The 21199-nt window shown below is 36.8% G+C and overlaps 1 protein-coding gene and 1 pseudogene across 2 annotated transcripts in view; both read right to left on the bottom strand.

Annotated features, from left to right (window-relative positions):
- The window catches only part of LEKR1 (leucine, glutamate and lysine rich 1), a 150819-nt gene that overhangs the window by 49435 nt on the left and 80185 nt on the right, over positions 1 to 21199 (bottom strand). The window contains exons 5-6 of the mRNA XM_045539530.1: positions 11688 to 11769; positions 10 to 87 (exon numbers count right to left, since the gene is read on the bottom strand). Coding sequence (XP_045395486.1) covers positions 10 to 87; positions 11688 to 11769 — 160 coding nt within the window. The remainder of the gene's footprint in view (positions 1 to 9; positions 88 to 11687; positions 11770 to 21199) is intronic.
- LOC123630208 lies at positions 14316 to 15269 on the bottom strand (annotated as a pseudogene). Its single transcript, XR_006732616.1, has one exon. The product of XR_006732616.1 is annotated as a 40S ribosomal protein S3a-like (transcript).

The raw sequence follows: 21199 nt of genomic DNA, 5'->3' as shown, positions 1-21199 counted from the left end.
AATGTATACCGTGACTCAGAAATAATGGATTCGAACTTCAGTTTTCTAAGTTCTCTTTGATAGTCATCAGCTTCCTTAGATTTATTCCTAAATAATAAAAAAGAGGTTCAAATATATTATTTTAAAATAGTTAAAGTGTTTTTCTATAGCATTATTTTACTTATCCATAGAAAGAATTTCTTAACATCTTCATATTATTATTTGTTTAAAGAAATAAACATTCAGTCCACTTCTATAATGATCAAGTAAGCTCCTATCAAACTGATCTGCATTTAAATAAAAGTGTAACTTTGGGACAACAATAAAAAATGAAATTTAAAAAAAAAGCCTATCTATCGGAGGCATTGAAAAGTGACCAAGAGCAGGGAGATTCTGGAGGGAAGCTGACACACGAAATGAGGTGACAGCATGAGGTACAGTTTTTTAAAATTATTTTAAGCCTGAGGGCAGGCCCTAGTCAGCACCATGCAGGGGAACTAACTCTGGTAGAAGTAGAAAACTCCAGTCTTTCTGGCCTGAAGAACCAGAGGACAGTATTTGGGGCATCCACAGCTGCTAGAAAGTGAAAGAAGATTGCTGAATAGAGACGCTGAAGAAGGAGCCAGAGAGAGTCTCAAATATTGCATATAAATTCTGCCTACATGTCTGGCTGAGCCCCTGAACTACACATATACAGAGCAGACACCAAGCAGTCTAGTTAAAGAAAAAAAAACTGAACTCAGATTGAGCAGCTGCCCTGGACAGAGTTTGCAGTTTGAGGCCAAGTTAATTGCCTGCTTAAAACACCACCACCCCACCACCATCAACAACAATAAAAACAACAATATTTTTTGGAAGAATATAACAGAATCTATAATCACCATAACATAACATTCACAATGTCCAGAATATAAGAAAACATTATTCAACATACAAAGAAACAGAAAAGTGTGACTCATTTCTAAGAGAAAGAGAGCTAACATGCACTGACTGAAATGACCTCCATATTGAAATTAGCAGATGAAGGTTTTTGAAGGAGCAATTATAACTCTGCTTGAAAACATAAAGGAAAATCAGTTCTAATTAATAAAAAGATGAGAAATATCAGCAGAGAAATAAAAACCATTGAAGAGAACCAAATGAAAATTCTAACACTGAAATAAACATTTGCCTTGATCTCATAAGATTGGGTCTTGTAACAATACTCAAAAGGTTAATATATTAAGAAAGATTAGCATTCTAATTTAAATTTATATCCATTGCTCATTAACAAGTTAAGTCATTATCTGAATGCACCTCAAAATATCTTATAAGTTACTTATCCCTTAACACTATATTTAAATTTTACACAATGACATATGTTAGATTAATGGGTCTGCCCTCCTTGCAATAATAACTTTAATTTCTAATAAATGGTAATGTAAAAATCATCATGAACATGCACAACATTCATTTATTTTTATGCCCTTTTAATTGTAACATATACCAAAACTGTAAGATATAGAAAATGCATAAAACAAACATATAATATATTGAATTATTATAAAGAGAACACTCTGGTAACTACCATCCAGGTACAAAAATAAAACCTTACCAGCCACTCTAGTAGCTCTTCGTGTCCCTGATCTCAATCATAGCCAACTCCCTCCTCCCTAAAAGTAACCATTTTCATGAATTTTACTGCAGTTACTGATTTTCTTTGGAGCTTTATTATCTGTTATCCCTGAACAGTATATTTTAATTGTGCTTTTATTTTAATGCCTTTAAAAAATGTTATTTCCTCCATTATCCTCTTTTTGTGAAATGGCTCTATGAAAGTATTGTATTGACATATAATAAATTGCACATCTTTAAAGTGTACAATTTGGTAAGTTTGAAGTATGTCTATGCCCATGAAACCATCACCACAATCTGCATGAGCACACTCAGCCCAGATCTTGGTTCGAACACTATTCCGCATTAAAAGGAACCAGGACTACTGAAAGAAATGGCTGATTTCCAGGCTGGAGCAGTCAGCATATTTGAAATATCTTGTTATGCCAGAAGTACTTGTAAAAGATGATGGGATCATGTTCCAGTGTCAGAGAAGCCAGTTTGAAGGGGCTCCTGCTCACTCAGCCTAGGACAATCTGAGTACCAAAATAATTAAGTACAGTAATAAATTATAAACCATTGAAAAATAGCAATTCTTAAGTCTGTGCAATAAATAAATATATGGAAGAAGTGAGGTTCTTACTTACAGTAGATTGCTGAGGCCTGACTAATAGGGAAGATGGTCTGGAGTTGGGAAATCATTATTTAGGAACCATTATAGTAAAGATTAGATTAGGCAAAAATCATTAATGGATGCTATATCTAGGGATAAATTTTGGTGAGCAACAGGATATTTGCGTGTATTTAAAGTGTCTCTTACAAACTTACTAACTGAAAGAAAACAGAACCCCTCAGTAACTTCATAGTAGAAAAACTGAGCAACACCTTGACCAGGTAATCAAAATTAATGTCACTACTGAGGGTAAGATGGTTACCCTGTGCCTCCAGACGTGATACCCTCACATCACCACCTATGCAGTTTTCTGGCTGAGACTACATACCCTTAATCCAATCAAGAGAAAACGTCAGAGCAATACAAAATGGGAAAATTTTTATTTCAAAAAAGTGTGAGGGGTTCTGTATTCATTAAAAATATCAATGTCATTACAAGACAAAGGCATACTGTGGAAATATCCCAGATTAAAGGAGGCCAAAGAGACATCCAAGTAGACTGACTCTAGACTGGATCCTGTACTAGAGGAGAAAATGCTATAAAGGACATCATTATGTCAGCTGGCAAAATTGAAATAGAGATGGTAGATTACGTAATGTTTGTATGTAAATTTATGGTACTGACTTGACTGTGGTTTTGTAAAATATCACTGTCCTGAGGAAAGGCAGGCTGAAGTATCTAGAGGCAAAGGGCCATGTTGTATGTAACTGATCCTCAAAATTGTCCATTAAAAAACATACATATATATATATATATATATATATATATATATATATATATACACACACACACACATATGTAACTGGCTCCATGAACAAATTCCAATGACCCTTACATGTTTTGTTATGATCGTCTCACTTAATTAACTTCTTGACTTTTAGAATTACTTCCCAGAAATGATGGATTTTCTGCAAGACAAAGGGGATGAGATTCTGAAGGCCCCAGGGCAGACTTCTGATGCCAGGACTCACCAGCCCACTTGACCTGACCCAAGGCATGTGGCCCCTCCTTAAAAAACTCAGGACCTCCAGAAACAGATCTGAGGCAGCTTCTCCTGTTCTAACAAGAAGTCTGTCATTATTTAAAAATTCCTTTCTTCCTTGGCAATCCTCGTTGTCTCAATAATTGGATCTTTGTGTGATGAGCAATCGGACCTAGACTGAAACCCACGTATAGTGTGACAACACAAATATATGTATGAATGTGTGTGTGCAAGAGAGAGAGGAGAGGGAGGGACAACGGAGAGGAAGAGAGGGCTAGGAGAGACAGAAAGAGGGAGAGACTGAGGAAGTAAATGGGTTAGAATGTTAACAATAGGTGAATCTGGGTAAAGACTATTCGGGTGCTCTTTGAACTATTTTTTTACAATTTTTTATAAGTTTGAAGTTTGTTAGGTCCGGAGCCTAGAAGGAGACACACATGAAGCTTCATGTGTAGCAAAATACTGTTTATTTTGAACATCTGGGTGCAGATGGGTAGAGGCCGAAAAGGGGAGAGCCTTGGGTTTTAGAGAAGGCTTTTCTGGGGGAAGTAAATAAATTCTTTTCAAACAACCGGGAAGGATAAGGAAAGTAAGTTCCCCTCTTGCATTGCATTCCTTTATCTCCCTAGGGAACAACAGAGAGGGATAAGTGGTCTTATCAGGAGGGATAAGGAAAGTAAGGTCCCCTTTTGCATTTGATTCCTTTATCTCCCTAGGGGTCTGGCAAAGGCTCTGCGCCTAATATACCCCTAGGAAGGGGAGAGGGGTGGGTTTTATAGGAGGTTTGGGGAGGATGAATTCTTTAAGACTAACAAAGTTATTTCCAGATAAAACATTAGAAAAGAAGGAATAAAAAAAGATTAACATACCATTAGAAAAGTGGACAAAAGCTATGCTCAGGTGAGTCACAAAGGGAAAAATACAAGGAGCCAGAAATTCAGGGGTATAATTTTTTAAAGTTACAATACCCAGTTTTGGCTAGGAAGTAGAGAAATAGGTATTTACAAAAACTGCTGTGATTACGAATCAGTATGATCATATTGGAGGGCAATGAGTCATTACGCATTAAAAGCCTTAAAAATATTCAAGTTTGATTTTAGCAAAAATTATCCTAAAAAATTGTCAGTAGAAAGATTTATCTATATGAATTTTCAAAGTACCTTACTTATACAAATGAAAAATTTGGACATACTAAAAACAAGAAATTAGTAAATAAATTATATTTCATCCATAGACTGGAATACTATGTAGCCATTAATAATTACCTATAAATATATCAAATAATGATGTGTAAACATGGCCAGGATATATCGCTAAGCAAAAAAATTGGCAAAACAGTACATAAAGTATATTCCCAATTTTGATAAAAATATATTACTTAGAAAAATGGACTAGAAAGATCTGTCAAAATGTAACTATGACTTTTTCTGTATATCACTATATTTTCCAAGTTTTACACATTTGGTTTGGAATCAAACAAAAATGTTGCTTTTACAAATGCCTTGAGATTCAGAAGCCCCACCACAACTTTCACTGTATGTTCAGACTCCTACACACTTTTCCAAATCTAGAGGCAGGGACAGCAGAATTCCTTTTAGTGGTTATTTTACTGGGTATGTAGATAATTGATCTGGGCTGCAATTTTTTTTTTTAAAAAACCCTGCTCCCTAGAGAACCTACCATCCCAAGAACCTCCCCGCCCCAAGCCAGTTAAGCCTCTCTTTCAATGGTCTACTCTTCATTACCCAATTGTTATCTTCACCTTCATTAGGATGGAGGAATTGGAAGGAATAGAAAGAATGCCTACATCTCTATAAGCACTGCATTCCTTCTTCTACTCTCAGTAAATAGTGTTAATCCTTTCTCTTCAATTGCTATGAATAAACCTTCAGAAAAGCCCCTGCTGCTCCTGCCAATAAAAGCAAAGGAAATAAGACAAAATAATTGGATATTTTCCTCAACTTTGAAAGGTGACAGTCCATACCATTCCACTCTTTATATGAAATAGCCATTCTTAAACTGCCTCTTTGATATTTCCACTTTGCTGTCTAAAAGGCATCTCAACTCCTAACAGATCATAAGCGTCCTTTTTGATTCCCCCGCCTACCTATTTTTTTCACAGATTTTCCCACTTCAATAAATGGAACCAACACGATAATGACACTAATAGGTAACACCTTATATATCTTATGCATTCCTCAAAGCAGCTCTTTTTCCATTTTACAGCTGAGAGAACTGAGACCAAAGATAAGTTTGCCTAAGGTGACATAACTACTAAGCAGTAGTTTGGGATATGAACCCCAGCAATCTGGATCTGTAGTCTGGAGTCTTAGTCACCAGAGCATGCTGCCTCTTAACTGTCTACCCTGATGCTGAAAAGCCTCAAATCCATGTTTTATTCTTTCTTTTCGTTTCCAGTCTCCGTCCTCCCCAGCCACATTTACACCATCAGTAAATCCTGCCAGATTGACCTTCGGCATGTATTTCTCTCCATCTCCACGCTAGGCTAAACCACAGTCACATCACTTCCATGAATGCACAGGCTGCCACCCAGTCTCCCCGATTTCTCTTTTCTCTAGTCCATTCTCCGAGTAACCGCTATAGTGACCTTTTAAAACATAGATGAGATCACTGTCTTGCCTAGAATTATCCCCAGGTTTCCTAGTGTTCTCCGAATAAATCCAAACTCCTCACGCACTCCTCTGAACACATTGATAGATTAATGTCTTATTGCTACTGTAACAGATGACCGTAAGCCTAGCATTTAAAGCAACACAATTCATTCTTTCACGGTTCTGGAAGTCAGAACCTAAAGTCAAGATGTTACCACAGCTATGTTCCTTCTGGAGGCTCCAGGGGAGAATCTATTTCCTTGCCTTTCCTAGCTTTTAGGGACTACCTGCATTTCTTGACTTGTGGCCCTTTTGTCCATCTACAAATCATATCACTGTGACCTCTGCTTCCATCCTGACATCTACATTTATAACTTTGACCCTCTTTCTTCCCTCTTATAAGGATCCTTGTGATTACATTGGGCCTGCCTGTATAATCTGGGATAATCTCTCCATCTCAAAATCTTTAACTTAATCCCACCTGCAATGTCCCTTTTGCCATCTAAAGCAGTGGTCCCCAAACTTTTTGGCATCAGGGACTGGTCTGACGGAAGATAATTTTTCCACGGACCTTAGGGTGGAGAAGGATGGTTTTGGGATGATTCAAGCACATTATATTTATTGTGCACTTTATATCTATTATTATTACACTATAATATATAATGAAATAATTATGCGACTTACCATAATGCAGAATCACTGGGAGCCCTGAGCTTGTTTTCCTGCACCTAGATGGTCCCATCTGGGGGTGATGGGAGACAGTGACACCTGAAGTGTGTTGCTTATGTCCAGTCTACTTCATAATCTCATTTTGGTTGCTGTCACTGCAGAAAACCCTGCTTCACAAAGATAGGATGTTGGAAATGGAAGCAGGCATGTCAATATTTTTGTGGCAATCTTGGGATATTCTCCCTTGACTTTAATCCAGAAACGTATGGAGATTTGAAGTTGTCTCAAACATACTTTTAAGGCCACCATCACTTGTGATCTCAAGCAGTTCATCTTCTTCTAGCACAAAGTCAATTCACCTGGTTTATTCACAAATGGGTCGCGGATCTCTTCCTTCCCAGTTCGGGGGCCTTTTGTGTTTGGGAGGTAATGCTCAAACTCTTTTGAAAGCTGAGCTAGGTGATAATGCACCAGCTGAGAGAAAGAAGGCACTGGCTCAGTCTTTTTCAAAATCTCTGTTAATGTTTGAAACGTGTCAAAAATCCCAGTATTCACTTGTTGCCCGCATAATTCCAGTTTGGCTTTGAATGCAGCCAGTTTATCTGCCAACTTGAACACAGTTGTTGTTCTCCCTTGAAGTGACAGATTGAGTTAATTGAGCAGGTTGAATGTGTCACACAAGTATGAAAGTTTTGTGACCCATTCTGTGCCACTGAAATGTGTGGCCAGGGGTGACCGTTTTTCTAAAAGAAATCTCTGGAGAGGCTCTTGTAACTCAAAATCTCTGGCCAGTGACCTACCTTTTAGAGAGCTGTTTCACTTCTGTGTATTGAAGAAGACGTGTGTGCTCTGTGTCCTTCTCACAGAGCTGAGCAAACAGACGTAGGTTAAGGGCATGTACTTTGATGCGGGTTGATAATTTTAATCACATCCTGCAAAACATTGTTTAGTTCAGGTGATATTTTTTTGGCTAGCCAGAATTTCTCTATGGGTGACACAGTGCGTAGACTCACATTCAGAAGCGACCTCCCTGACCTGAGTAGTGAAACCATGGCAGTCATGGCAGCCACTGCACCCATGCATATACTGACACAAAAGGACCAATTCAGTTTTCCTGATATGTAAGCAAAGACTTGAATAGTTCTGCAGCTGTGGTGTTGGTTGGCAACAAAAGTGCACATGACATACCCTCATGCACATCCTCCTAAAATAGACATCGCCCAAAAAGAAGCATTGTTGCCTTGTTGTCAACATTGGCAGACTTGTCAATCTAGATTGTGTACCACGGTGACTCATTAATCCCCTCTAACAATTGTGTCCCAACATCCCCTGCTATTTCATCAATTCATCTAGTTATGGTGTTACCTGAAAGACGAACACATGCCGCCTTTTGAACTGCAGCCTCTCCTAAAAGTTCACGGCAAATGTCCTTACCAGCAGGCAGGATCAACTCTTCACCAATAGTAAAGGGCTTCTTAGCTTTAGCAATGTGGTTAGCCACTAAGAATGATGCTCTCAGGGCAGACACATTCGAAGAAGTGGTGGTCTTCAGTAATTGCTTCTGTTCTTCATAGTCACGTTTTTTTCTTTTGAAAAACTCCAAAGGCTTGTCTTTTAATGCAGGTTGCTTGGTCTCCATTTGGCGAAGCAGTTTTGAAGGTTTTGTGGCTTTGTTGGATAGCCGGTTGCCACATATTATACAAAGTGGGTTTGGAGAATGTGAATCACCTGTTGCAATGAATATGTTATTTAAGTAGGACTCTTGGTATTTTCTTTTAAATGCAGCTTTAATTTTGTTGGCAGTCTTAGAGTCTTCTGCTGCCTCATCATTGAATCTTTCCCCCTTTTCAAAGAAGCTCTCCAGTGATGTTTGTTGTTAATTCATTTTTGCTAGGGTTAGCTTGTGGGCTTACCAAAACTGTGACTGAGACAAGTGCTCAGTGCAGGAAAGAGGCACGGGTGGAAGTGGTAAATAAACTAATGGGCAGGCTACGTGTGGACTAAAATAAGTGTCGGATTCTGACTTAAAGTCTGGCACCAGATGCAGCTTTACAATTGAAGTAAGATGCTCACTTGCCACTATAAAGCCTGCCACCAGATGCAGCTTAATTGTCACTTGCTGCTCACTGATAGGGTTTTGCTATGAGTCGGCAAGCAATTGATTTGTTATGGTCTCTGTGCAGTCCAACCTCTCTGCTAATGATAATCTGTATTTGCAGGTGCTCCCCAGTGCTAGTCACCACCTCAGATCATAAGGCACTAGATTCTCATAAGGAGCACGCAACCTAGATCCCTCCCATGTGCAGTTTACAGTAGGGTTCGTGATCCTATGAGAATTTAATGCCACTGTTGATCTGACAGGAGGTGGTGATGTGAGTGATGGGGAGCAGCTGTAAATACAGATGAAGCTTCGCTCACTTGCCAGCTGCTCACCTCCTCCTATGTGGCCTAGTTCCTAACAGGCATTGGGAACCACAGGTCTAAAGGAACATACCCACAGATTCCAGGGATTAGGACACGAAAAATCTTTGGGGAGCCATTATTCTGTCTACCATAACTGGCCTTCTTCATGTTTTTTAAACTTGTAAAACTCATTTCCAAGACTTTAGGGCTTTGTGCTTGATCTCCTTGCACCCAGATGTTAATATGGCTAGCTCCTTTCTGTTATTCAGATTTTAATTCAAAGGTCATCTCTTAAGGGATGCCATTTCAACCACTCTGTCACAAACTATACCACCCCTCCCCATCACTCACATTCTAATATGCCTATTTTATATATTTGAAACACTTAGCATTGCCTGAAATTACCTAAGCAGTTCTACAGAAACTTGCCAATCTTTTTCCTCCAATATCTAGTGCTTGTACACATGGTCCTGGCATAAAATTGGCTCTCAATACACATTTTATATTGAATGAATGAAGGAAATAAACCTAGCCTGTTCAAGTTAGGATCGTGTGAAAAGTGGATCTATACTTTGATGCTGGAATGTCACCAGGCTATCTTCTTGCCAGGCAAAAAATTCTCACGAGTGAACAGAGAGGTAAGAGGAGAATCAGAACACTGATATCCATATCTCAAACATAAATAATGTTCCAAGAAGAGATTGGCTAACTATGTCAGATGCTGAAAGGTCAATTAAGAGCCGTTTTGTCATTGTGTGACCATCATAGAGTGCACTTACACAAACCTAGATGGGGCATAGTCTACTACACACCTAGGATATATGGTACAGCCTATTGCTCCTAGGCTACAAACCCATCCAGCATGTTTGTACTGACTACTGTAGGCAACTGTAAAACATTGCTAAGTATTTGTGTATCTAAACATAGAAAGGGTACAGCAAAAATACGGTATTATAATCTTATGGGACCACCATCATATATGTGGTCTGTCATTGATCAAAATGTCGTTATATGGCACATGCCTATGTATACTAAGAATGCTGTGCAAACTTCCGTGAAATGTCAATTCCTGTCACAACCTATAAGCTTTACTCCTTTTCTTCAGTATGGTTATTTCTAGAGGTAGCTTCTCTCTTATCTTTCCAGGACTCCACTCTATAGGCTAAGTCTTGGTGTTTCCACAAATTCCCTCTCAGCTTAGTCGTATGCGAGCACCACCTCCCTACTCCTAGACTGTGCCCTCTTCACTTCTTGAGCTCCAAGAAGCAAACGACACACGGTAGTGATGGCCTGACTGGGCTGCTTTCCACTTAAGACACCCATATGGCCAAAGCCTCCCTGATATCATTAGAGAAAAGGCAACAATGCTTTTTTTTCTAAAACTCATCATTTTGTTTCTTTTTCATGTTTCTCACCTCACAGAAAGTTACCTCCTGGTCCCAGGGGCTCTTCTCAGGAACCCCTGTCCACTCATTCCTCCAACCCCAGTCAACAGACAGCTGAACTACTGCACTTATTGTACTATTAACCACAGTGTTATAAAGCATGAATGTTTGGTTTTTCTTGTTTTTCAGAAACTATTTTGCTATAAATAATCCAAGTATACATTAATTTGATCGGGCATTTTTGGAATTTTTTCCCCCTTGTGTTGTTCAGTATTTTATTAAATACATTGTTCTTAGGAGTAGTTCAATTCAATACAAACATTTGGTTGCTAAGCATTCTAGATATTTATATTTTTAAAAGGTTTACCCTTCTAAAATATAGGAACTGAAAACCAGAGCTATTAGATTATATGTCACAAAGTAAAAGAATTTAGCTATTTTCAAAGATGATATACATTCTATTTTAGTGTTATAATTATAGATGTACTATGTTTAAACTGTAATTTTTAACATTTCTGAAATGAAACTAATTTTTTTTTTTTTTTTTTGAGACAGAGTCTCACTTTGTTGCCCGAGCTAGAGTGAGTGCTGCAGCATCAGCCTAGCTCACAGCAACCTCAAACTCCTGGGCTGAAGTGATCCTACTGCCTCAGCCTCCCGAGTAGCTGGGACTACAGGCATGCGCCACCATGCCTGGCTAATTTTTTCTATATATATATTTTTTAGTTGTCCAGATAATTTATTTCTATTTTTAGTAGAGACAGGGTCTCGCTCAGGCTGGTCTCGAACTCCTGACCTTGAGTGATCCACCCACCTCAGCCTCCCAGAGGGCTAGGATTACAGGCATGAGTCACCGCGCCCGGCCTGAAATGAAACTAATTTTTAAAATAGTTTCTCTTGATTTTATAAGGCCATTTTCTTACCATTTATTTTCCAACATTTTCTTTCTCACTTATATAAAGCATAAGTACTCCAGCATTTCAAAAGTACTCAACTCTTGCTTTGAACCTAAAATTGGTAATTTTAAGAAACAATTTCTATTGTTTCTTGTGGACAGATAATAAAGAGATAGAGATAATAAAAAAGTTCAGAGACTATTTCACATTAATTAACAGCATTTGAACAGAGTAAGCTTTAATATATGGAGAGGTAAGTTTCTTTCTGAGGAAAAGAAATCCTTCACATATTTAAAAATATTTACAGATTCTTCAATAGATAATCTAGGCCAGCAAAGTGGCCACGAAAAGCAGCAGTAGACTATGACCCACATAACTGAATCACTGTCAGATGAGTCACAGAGAACATACTGGGGTCTTTCTACTTCTTGTCATTTTGTGACACATCCACAAAGCACTGTTATCTTACAAGTTGTTTAATGTTGACCATCTTACATGAACATTTCTTCATAGTTGTCCATCTTTGTCACTGCTTTCTGAAGTTTTAAGCCCAGTGCCTCTACTTGACCTTGTAAATCTGAAATGATACAAGGTATTCATCTGATTAGTATATTTTAAGTATCCAGATATTTTCACACAGTAAGCCATGTTCTTTTAAAGCTGACACTCAGCTCCTGAAGAATAACGCAGCTGTTTCTTCCACTTTGCCTGTATGACCACACACAACTCGTTGTCAACTACCCAGCCCTTCCTACCCTAACACTCCACGGAATTAATGGGTTTCAACAGACCTGATTTGTTGGCCCCCTTCTGCCCCCACCATCATGCTGCTTTTCGGACAGCTAGTAGGCTAAATTTTACTAATGTTTTCGAAGGAAATTTATGTAGCCAACACACATATGAATTTCTGATCATGTGGCTAACTTCTGAAACACTTGATTGCCTGAGCTTGCTCTTGTGGTCCGGAAATGAGAAGTACTGCTGAGTCCTCTTGGTAGAAATGAAACAGACAAATCATGTGCCAGCCACACAGTAAAGAATTTCTTAACTTTGGATAGCATCTAAAAGGCATTTAATGACTTTCAAAGCCAAGAGAATGCAAGCAGGAAATTGGCTTCCACAGTCTTGAACTGGAGAATTTACGCAGTTTTTGACGAAGATTATTTAAGCAGCCGTATCTAACGTGTGGGGATGCAGAACTGAAACTAAAGCAGAAAGAACAAACGGCTTGAACTGTCTAAGTCCTGCCATTAGCCTGTGTGTGAAAACTGAGATTTGAAGCCTAGCCCCAGTGATAGCCCTTGCTGGTACTCTTTTTGGGAACAAGTTAAAGTGGAAAATGAACACAAATAGTCTGATTGGTTTGTTTTAACAGAAAAAGTAATTCAAAACACTGGACTTATAAAATTTCTATGTTCCATTTGCTCGGGTGTTTTAATGACAATGACATTTTAATAGTAAACTATGAAATCTTGTCCATACAAATACATATATGTCTTCAACCTGCTTTCTTAACTTTGTTTTATGAAGACCTAGATCCTTAAATCAGAAAATAAATTCATTCTAAACAAATGTTTTAATTGGCATTTACCAGACATTTGCATAAATTTTTAGGTTTATCTAGTACTTTCATGTATATTATTTTTTAATTAATGTTTAATTAACAAATAAAAATTGTATATATTTATTGAGTACATGATGCTCTGAAATTTGCATACATTGTGCAATAGCTAAATTGAGCTAATTAAAATGTGTATTCCCTCACTTTTTTTAATGGTGAGGATGCTTAAAATTTACTTAGGGATTTTCAAGAATACAATACATTGTTATTAACTATTGTTGCTAAATTGTACACCAGATCTCTTGAACTTATTCCACCTAAGTGAAATTTTATGTGCTTTAATCAACATCTCCTTACATCCGTTGTTTAATTTTATCCCTCACGCTGCCATGTAGCTGCTTATAGCGCCACTTTTCAGATGAGGAAAAAATGGTATCCACTCTGATTCACCTGGTGTATTACAATTAGTAAATGAATTAGCCAAGAGTCAAACTGACTGAAGATTTTAAACTCTGCTGAGGGGATCCACTTGAATGTGGCCCCTCAAAACAAGATTAAATATGGACTTGATAATATTTGTGGGGTACATCTTTTCCATTTATCAAAGTGATTTCATTATACTGAAGAAATGAGAACACAGAGAATTTATTTATAACTTTTTGAAAAATTGAATCTCTTATGAATGTTCTATAATGTGTTGCTTTGTTACTAAGCCCAAGTGGGCTTGCAGAGGAGTTCTATTTACACAGGCACAGCCAAAAGATTTCAACACATATTCTCAAGAATGAGGAGGGAAGGAAGTTGATGCTTGTCGATGGTGGTCTATGACCAGGCACTGTGCAGAGTGCTTTCTCCTACATCATTTCATTTATAATCACAGCTACCACGAAAAACAGGTACACATTTTATTTTTACAGGTGAAGACTCTAAAGATTAAAGTAATTAAATTATCAAAGCTATTTAGAAGTGATTCTGTGATTTAAATTCAGGTCTGCCTGATCCCAAAGCCCTTCTCTCTCACACACTGACTCTTGAAATATAAAAGCTACAAGGGAATACAGTATTTGTCCATAAAAGTGTGGTTAGCAAGACTACAAATCTGTTACCATATTCCTAGAATCTTTAAAGAGGTATATTTAAGACAAATGAAAAGTATTATTTTACATGAAATATGTAGTAAATGGGTATAATTTCAAACTTCAAAAGATTTTTAATTTTTGAAAGTTTAAAAATTAATATAATTGATGAAAGATATTAAGACAAATATGTTGTCATTGTGACTGAGTTTATGAGACTGACATCAGAGAGAACAATTACGCCTTACATAAAATGTCCCTTGGCGCTTTTGTCAGGATATAATCCTTAACTAGATGAAGCATGGGTCTGAGCCTAAATGGTAAATTTTATGTTATTACTTCTATATGTAGCTATAGTTAAAAGGAAGAATTATTATCTTAAAAATAGACTCCAAAGAACTGGTACTTGATATGTGAATTTTATTCAATTAATTCTCAATTACCTGAGAATTAGTAGAATAGCAGACAGTAAAAATGGCAGCTAATTCACAGCCCATTTTATTGCATTAAAAATTATTCTTTTTTTTTCTTACAGATAGGACTCTTTGTTATTAAATTCTGAATTTTAAACAGATTCTTGGACTAATGGTTCATATCCATCAGCTCGCTCAACTTTAGTGCCTGTCTCGTTACCAGTAGCTTTTCCAGAACTACTACCTTCGCCATGAAGCTCCATGGGTTTCCCCAATTCAAACTTGGGCTTCTTCAGCATTTTCACTTTTCTAACAAAGACATCATGGAGAAGATAAATAGATTGGCAAGGCTTTTCTATGTCTTTTCCAATGCTGTCTGGAATCATTTTATTGACTACTTCTTTCAAGTCATTTGTTTGCACCTCTCTGGTCATGATTTCCATCATCTTCTTCTGGATTTGGAGGACCTGTTGGTGCTGAGCATAAGAGGTCTTCTGTACCTGACTGTTGCATTCTTAGTAAAACGAACACATAACAGATGAAGCAAATAACCATCTTGACATCAACATGAGCTTCAATCATAGTCTGCCATTTTTTAACCATGGAACACATTTTGTCATGGGTAAGGTCCCTGCCATGAAAATTAGTCAGGCAGTTTTTGCCCCGAATATCTTCAGTAATCAGCTTGAATTTTCTAAATGCAACTTCATCATTTTGCAAATCAGTAAGGCTCACTTCAAACACACAATGCTTGAGGCCATCGTTCCTTGAGCCCTGGTGACTAGAGTTTTCCCAATATTTCTTATATTGAACATAGCAGGTGCCTTCACATCATACCCATTTTTCTTAGAAAATGGATCAACCACTTTCTTCTCAGCTCCCTTTTTGCTGCCTTTCGTAAGGCGCTTGTTCTTGCCAACTGCCATGGTGCTGCTTGGAGAGCCAAAAGGGCTAAAAATTATTCTTAAGCTTACATTTGAATATGTATGTGCATCATAGTTCCAGAATTTACCAGGCTTAAAGTAAAATCAACTATACAATCATGACCTAATTCAATAAGAAAGAAAAAGCTATTCTACTTTCTAGTATTATTCTCTCACCTATCCACCTAAATCTCCCTTTCTCCCTCTTTCAACATAAACATAGGTAGCTTAGCTTTTAATTCACAGTCAGTAGAGAAGCTACTTCCTCCAAGATTATTTGCTATATATTTTATAGCATCTCTGAGTAGAATTGGGAAAGTAAATAAATGTTTTACTCTAAAAAATAAGGACCTCTGAAGGCTGTCTTACGAAGTAAACAGAAACAGAAAACACAAGAGTATCAACAAAAAAATTTTTATATAAACAGAGGAGATACTGCATAGACTTGAGGAAAAAAGATTCATTATAAATAATTCATAATGTAAAAAGGCCACTAGCGTATAATCAGGAGTGATTAATACATTTTAATGTCTTTTTAAAAAAAAACTTTAGTCATATTTTCTCTGATCAAGAAGTGCTAAGAGTTATTTTTTAAAAGGATAGGATATATCTTTGCTGTTCTGAATGAAGTACAAGCATCCTACTTGTTTATTATAGGTTCTGGTAGACTAGGAGGGTCCCTTTGTATTCAGAAGCAGAGTGCCCAGTTCCTGTCCTTAATAAATAAAGGAATATAGTTAGGATAAGCAGCAAAGAAATTAAGCCACCTGCACAAAACAGCTCCTTCAGTTTTTGAGGCAAGGAGTTCTTAAATAAGTGTATTGTTCTGTGCAGTCCTTCTCTATAGTTAAATAAATTCAACTTCAATTTTCTGTTATTCAGCATGACATTGGATTATGAGGCAAAAGGCCCTAAATGCCTACAAAAAGAAAGAAAGCATTGGCTTTAAACACCATGCAGATGTAAGGCGGAACCCATGGAAACAATCCAAAATTTACAACAGCAAATTCTACTATGTGACAGTGTTCTTTGCAGATATTAAATAAAAAGCAAATGATTTTAAATGAACAAGACAAAAAAGAGCTCTTAGCCTCTCTTCATACGAAGCCAGCTGCTTGCTGGATAGCATTACACAGGCATCAGATTTGGGGTAATTAGACATTTAAGAGAATCTTGTTATTCTGAAAGGTTTCTAGAAATGACAAATATAAAAAGGTATTCATAGCTATTTTATAGGATGATACAAAACTTTATAGTCACTTGGAGCAGATATTGTTAGTACAATGTTTTAGAAAATAATAAATAAAAGCTTTATAGTGGAAAGATATTTCAAGCGTAAAACTTCCTGGATAAAAAAAACACCAAAATTTTAAGACCTGGCTCAAAGTAGTACTACATGGAAAAAAATGATTGCAGGTTAAAGCAGCAGAATGGATGAACAAGCAGGCAGAAGAACTGGCACCCAGAGATCTCAGGAAATTGATACTTAATGAGAAATTAAAGGCTATATATATATTTTTAAATGGTAGAGATCATTGATGAAAGGAAAAACAAAATCTTAACACTTTTAATAAACTGTTTATGATAGGATTGTATAGAGGCATCAGGCTAAGCTCGAAAGCCCGACACCTAATTTCAAATCCTGGGTCTGCTTCCTACTAACTGTATGACTTTAGGCACTCCAGTTTTCTTATCTGTAAAATGGTCACTGTTGCATAGGACTGTTTTGAGAGTTACATTACTTAATCTGTGTAGAGAAGAGGAACAGTGGCAGGAGCACTGGGAGCACTACATCCATGCTATCGTTGGGGGTGGTGTTAAGGCCACTCCTCCACTTCTTTTTTTTTTCTATTTCAGCATATTACGCAGGTACAAATGTTTAGGTTACATATATTGCCCTTGCCCCTCCCCACCCTCTTAGTCACAGCTTCAAGCATACCCATCCCCCAGACAGTGCGCATCGCACTCCTCCACTTCTGCTTCAAATCTCATCACTCCTGAACTTGAGGACTTTTGTTTTTGAACTTGGGCCTGGTGTTACCAGTGATTATCTTTGTATAGAGAAGAGTAAAAACAGGAGTTTTAACTGTTTTTTTTTTCTTTAACAATCTATAGAGCAACCATAGCAAAATGTTAAAACTTGGTATATATGGGCCGGGCGAGGTGGCTCACTCCTATAATCCTAGCACTCTGGGAGGCCGAGGCGGGAGGATTGTTTGAGCTCAGGAGTTCGAGACCAGCCTGAGCAAGAGCGAGACCCCATCTCTACTAAAAATAGAAATAAATTATATGGACAGCTAAAAAAATATATATATATATAAATTAGCCGGGCATGGTGGCGCATGCCTGTAGTCCCAGCTACTTGGAGGCTGAGGCAGAAGGATTGCTTGAGCCCAGGAGTTTGAGGTTGCTGTGAGCTAGGCTGACGCCATGGCAGTCTAGCCCGGGCAACACAGTGAGACTCTGCCTCAAAAAAAAAAAAAAAAAAAAAAACTTGGTATATATGGATGATGGTTTCACATCCATTTGTTATATCATTCTCTGTATTTTTCTGTGTTAGAAAAAATTTATAGATATGTTATTTAGAGAGGGACCTTGCTTGCACAGTTCAAGGATGATAGCATGTTCTGTACTAAGGAGTCTAATCAACTCTGTTCTGTGTGCCCAAGGTACAAAAGAAAACCAAAAAGGGGAAGAAAACTTGTTGAGGGATGCGGGTAGAGGGAGGAGATGAATTTGAAACAGTAATGAAAGAATAAGGAGCAGAGAAATTCAGCTGTAGCTGGAGAGGGATGTTTGCTTTGTTTTGCCTTTAAAACATGTGATATTGGGACATGTTCATTTGCATTTAGGAATGATCCATTCTAGAGGGCATCCACACTTGCAAATTTAATGTATGCCTTCTGACTTGCATCTTATGTATGAAAAAAATTGTACTTTTTGCAGGTATTTTAAAAAAATGCACAAATCATGTTAAGCTACAAATTTCAATTTAACTTACTTTTTTTCAGTTAACAATGTTTTTGAGACCTATCCATGTAGCTATATCCAGATATGATTCATTCTTTTCACATATATACACCACATTTTATTTACCCAGTCCTATAGCAATGGAACCTGTTACCTGAAACTTTCTGTCACCACAAATAATCCTGAAACAAAAGTTTTTTATGCATCTTCTTGTGTACTTTATGGGAGAGCTTGTCTGAAGTATGTCTCCAGAGTAATATTAGTTATAAGTATGAGGTCACAGGCATACACATAAATACTACCAAATGGTTCTCAGAATCGAGGCACTAGCTTACACTCCCATCTCACTGAATGCAGCTTCCTGCTTTCCTAATACTCATTAGAAATAGCTATTTTTCTAATTTTTGCCAATTTAAAGAGTATAAAGTAGTGTCTTACTGTGGGTTTAATTTGCAGTTCTCTGCTTACGACTGAAACTGAGCATTTCACTTTATATTTCTTAGCCATTCATGATTCTCTTTTCATGATATGACTTTTCCTGATCTGACCTTTCCCCAGTCTCTTTTCTATCAACTCAAATCTAGCTTTCTTCTTCACTTCTCCATAGAAACAGCTCTTTTTAAGGTCACGAATGACCTGCTATATTGGCAACTCCAAAATTTAATTCTCTGCTTTTACTGAATTCAAACTTTATGCATCATTTGATGTGGTTGTTTTCTCCCTCTTGGCAATACTTTGACTATTGCTTCTCAGTGTCTATTGATGATTCTGATTCTTAGATCTACTCTAAGTGTTGGCCAGCACCAAGGCTCAGTCCTTAGCCCTTCTCTCTCTCTCTCTTTTTTTTTTTTTTTTTGAGATAGAGTCTTGGTCTGTTGCTCCGGCTAGAGTGCAGTGGCTTCATCCTAGCTCACAGCAACCTCAAACTCCTGGGCTCAAGTGATCCTCCTGCCTCAGCCTCCCGAGTAGCTGGGACTATAGGCACACACCACCTCACCCAGTTAATTTTTTCTATTAATATCTTAGCCCTTTTCTCTACCCGCGTTATCTCCCAAGGTGATCTCATTTAGTTTCATGGCTTTGAAGAGCATCTGTATGTGAGTGTCTTCTATCACCATCATCATAGCTAATAAACATGCATGGGTACTGACTGTGTGCAGGCACTATATCCTAGGTGCTTTCCACTCATTAAATCTTTACGATATAAACTTACTAGCATGTAAGTTCTATGAGAGCAGAAACCTTATCTGATATATTCATAGTGCCTGAGACAAGTGTGTTGCTTTAAAAATAATCATTGAAAGAATGAATAAAACTTTGCAGACTTTAGAAATAACAGTGCCAGCAAATATGTTTAAAATTAAGTACCTAAGATTAAAATATAGTACATGGAATGGAAATAGTCGTGCAGTTTTCACTGACATTATCTGGTATGTATCTTAGTGTTAAAATGCAATTTTCTTATAAATATGTTATTTTATATCAATAGACACTTATTGAGAACCTACCTTAGTTATAGCTAGGTTCCATGCTAGTTATATTCAGTATATAAACATCAACATCAACAAGATATATTCCCTTGTTCTTACATAAATTACAGTCAAGTGCCTCATTTGGTCTTGGTGAATGATAAACCAATGTTTTAAATAACAAATCAATAACTCCTTTAAACTAAAGTCTGTTTTATTTATCATTTTTAAATTATTTAATTAGATGTTAGTTATGTGGTTGAAACTGTGAGATTTCTGATCAGATATAACCGATCTGAATGAAAAAAATCAATCTGTTGCTTTAGATATAATTTATACATCTATATTGTCATATAACAGTTTGATGAGATCTTCACCCTTTACAAAACTAATATCTCATTTAAAACTATTATAATAAGCTTTCACAGAAGAAAACTTTGCACATGTAAAAATATACACCAATAACAGAAGTTCTTTATTGAGTATCTGACTATGTCAACTTCAAATTAACATATTTTAACTTTAGCAAACACCTTACAAAGCTCAGATGGTGATACAGCCACTAACAGAATTCTTTCATTTTAGCGTTTATATTTCAGAGGTTTGATACACATCTATTTTGAAACAAGTATTCTTGAAGTACATTTAACACTTTCTGCATTATGCCAGAAGGGACTGAAATAACATTTGGAGATTTTTATACATCAGATGCTAGAACAGGTGTGGATATACAGTTTAAAAGATGCAATTCAGTACAGATGTAGTTACATTAAAACATTTATTGGATAAAAAAAGAAAAACAGGGTTAATAACAAAGTAAATGAATAAATGGAAGATAGAGAAGTTTACATCTAAAAATATTTAACACATTTTCCAACAGGGTTACATAACTATATAAACATCAACTTCCTTTAATGAATCAGTGTGTTTCATGATCAGAATGCTTACAGAGATTCCTGAATGCAGTACTAATTCACACAAAAGTGTGAAGAGATAAAGTGTATCCACACAGAGTACTGATTCTTCTTTCTGCACCCTTTTTCTCCATGCTGGGATTGCAGTAAAATAGGCACAGGACAAGAAATTCTTCAAAGGAGTACTTTTATGCTACAAAACTATTTTGAATTAATTGCATCATAAAAAAAAAACTATCATGCAATTACATAATATAAAAGTAAAAAGTAAAAAAGGAAACAAAATTTTTTGTATAATTTTAAGACCAAAGAGATCCTAAAGCAATATACACAGATACGTAAAAAAAATTTAGCGATGAGGATGTTTATCATAATACCATTTTAACAGAAAAAATAGTGAAACTAACTGTCCAACAATAGGGTAAGATTAAGTAAATTATGATTCATCCGAACAACAGACTATTTTGAATATTTATTGACATGTAAAGATTTCATAATAGTGGAAATGGGAGGGTAGAGATTAAAAACTCTTTTATCTTATTTTTATAAAAAATATATACTTAAGGCCACGTGTGGTGATGAGCACCTGTAATTCTAGCACTTTGTGGGGCTGAGGTACGAGGATCGCTGGAGTTTGGGACCAGCCTGGGCAACATAGAGAGACCCTGTCGCTACAAAAAC

Source organism: Lemur catta, chromosome 1 (assembly GCF_020740605.2).
Source record: "Lemur catta isolate mLemCat1 chromosome 1, mLemCat1.pri, whole genome shotgun sequence".
Taxonomy (NCBI): Eukaryota; Metazoa; Chordata; class Mammalia; order Primates; family Lemuridae; genus Lemur; species Lemur catta.
Note: the sequence above shows the minus strand (reverse complement) of the source record. Positions and strands in the feature narration are given on the sequence as shown.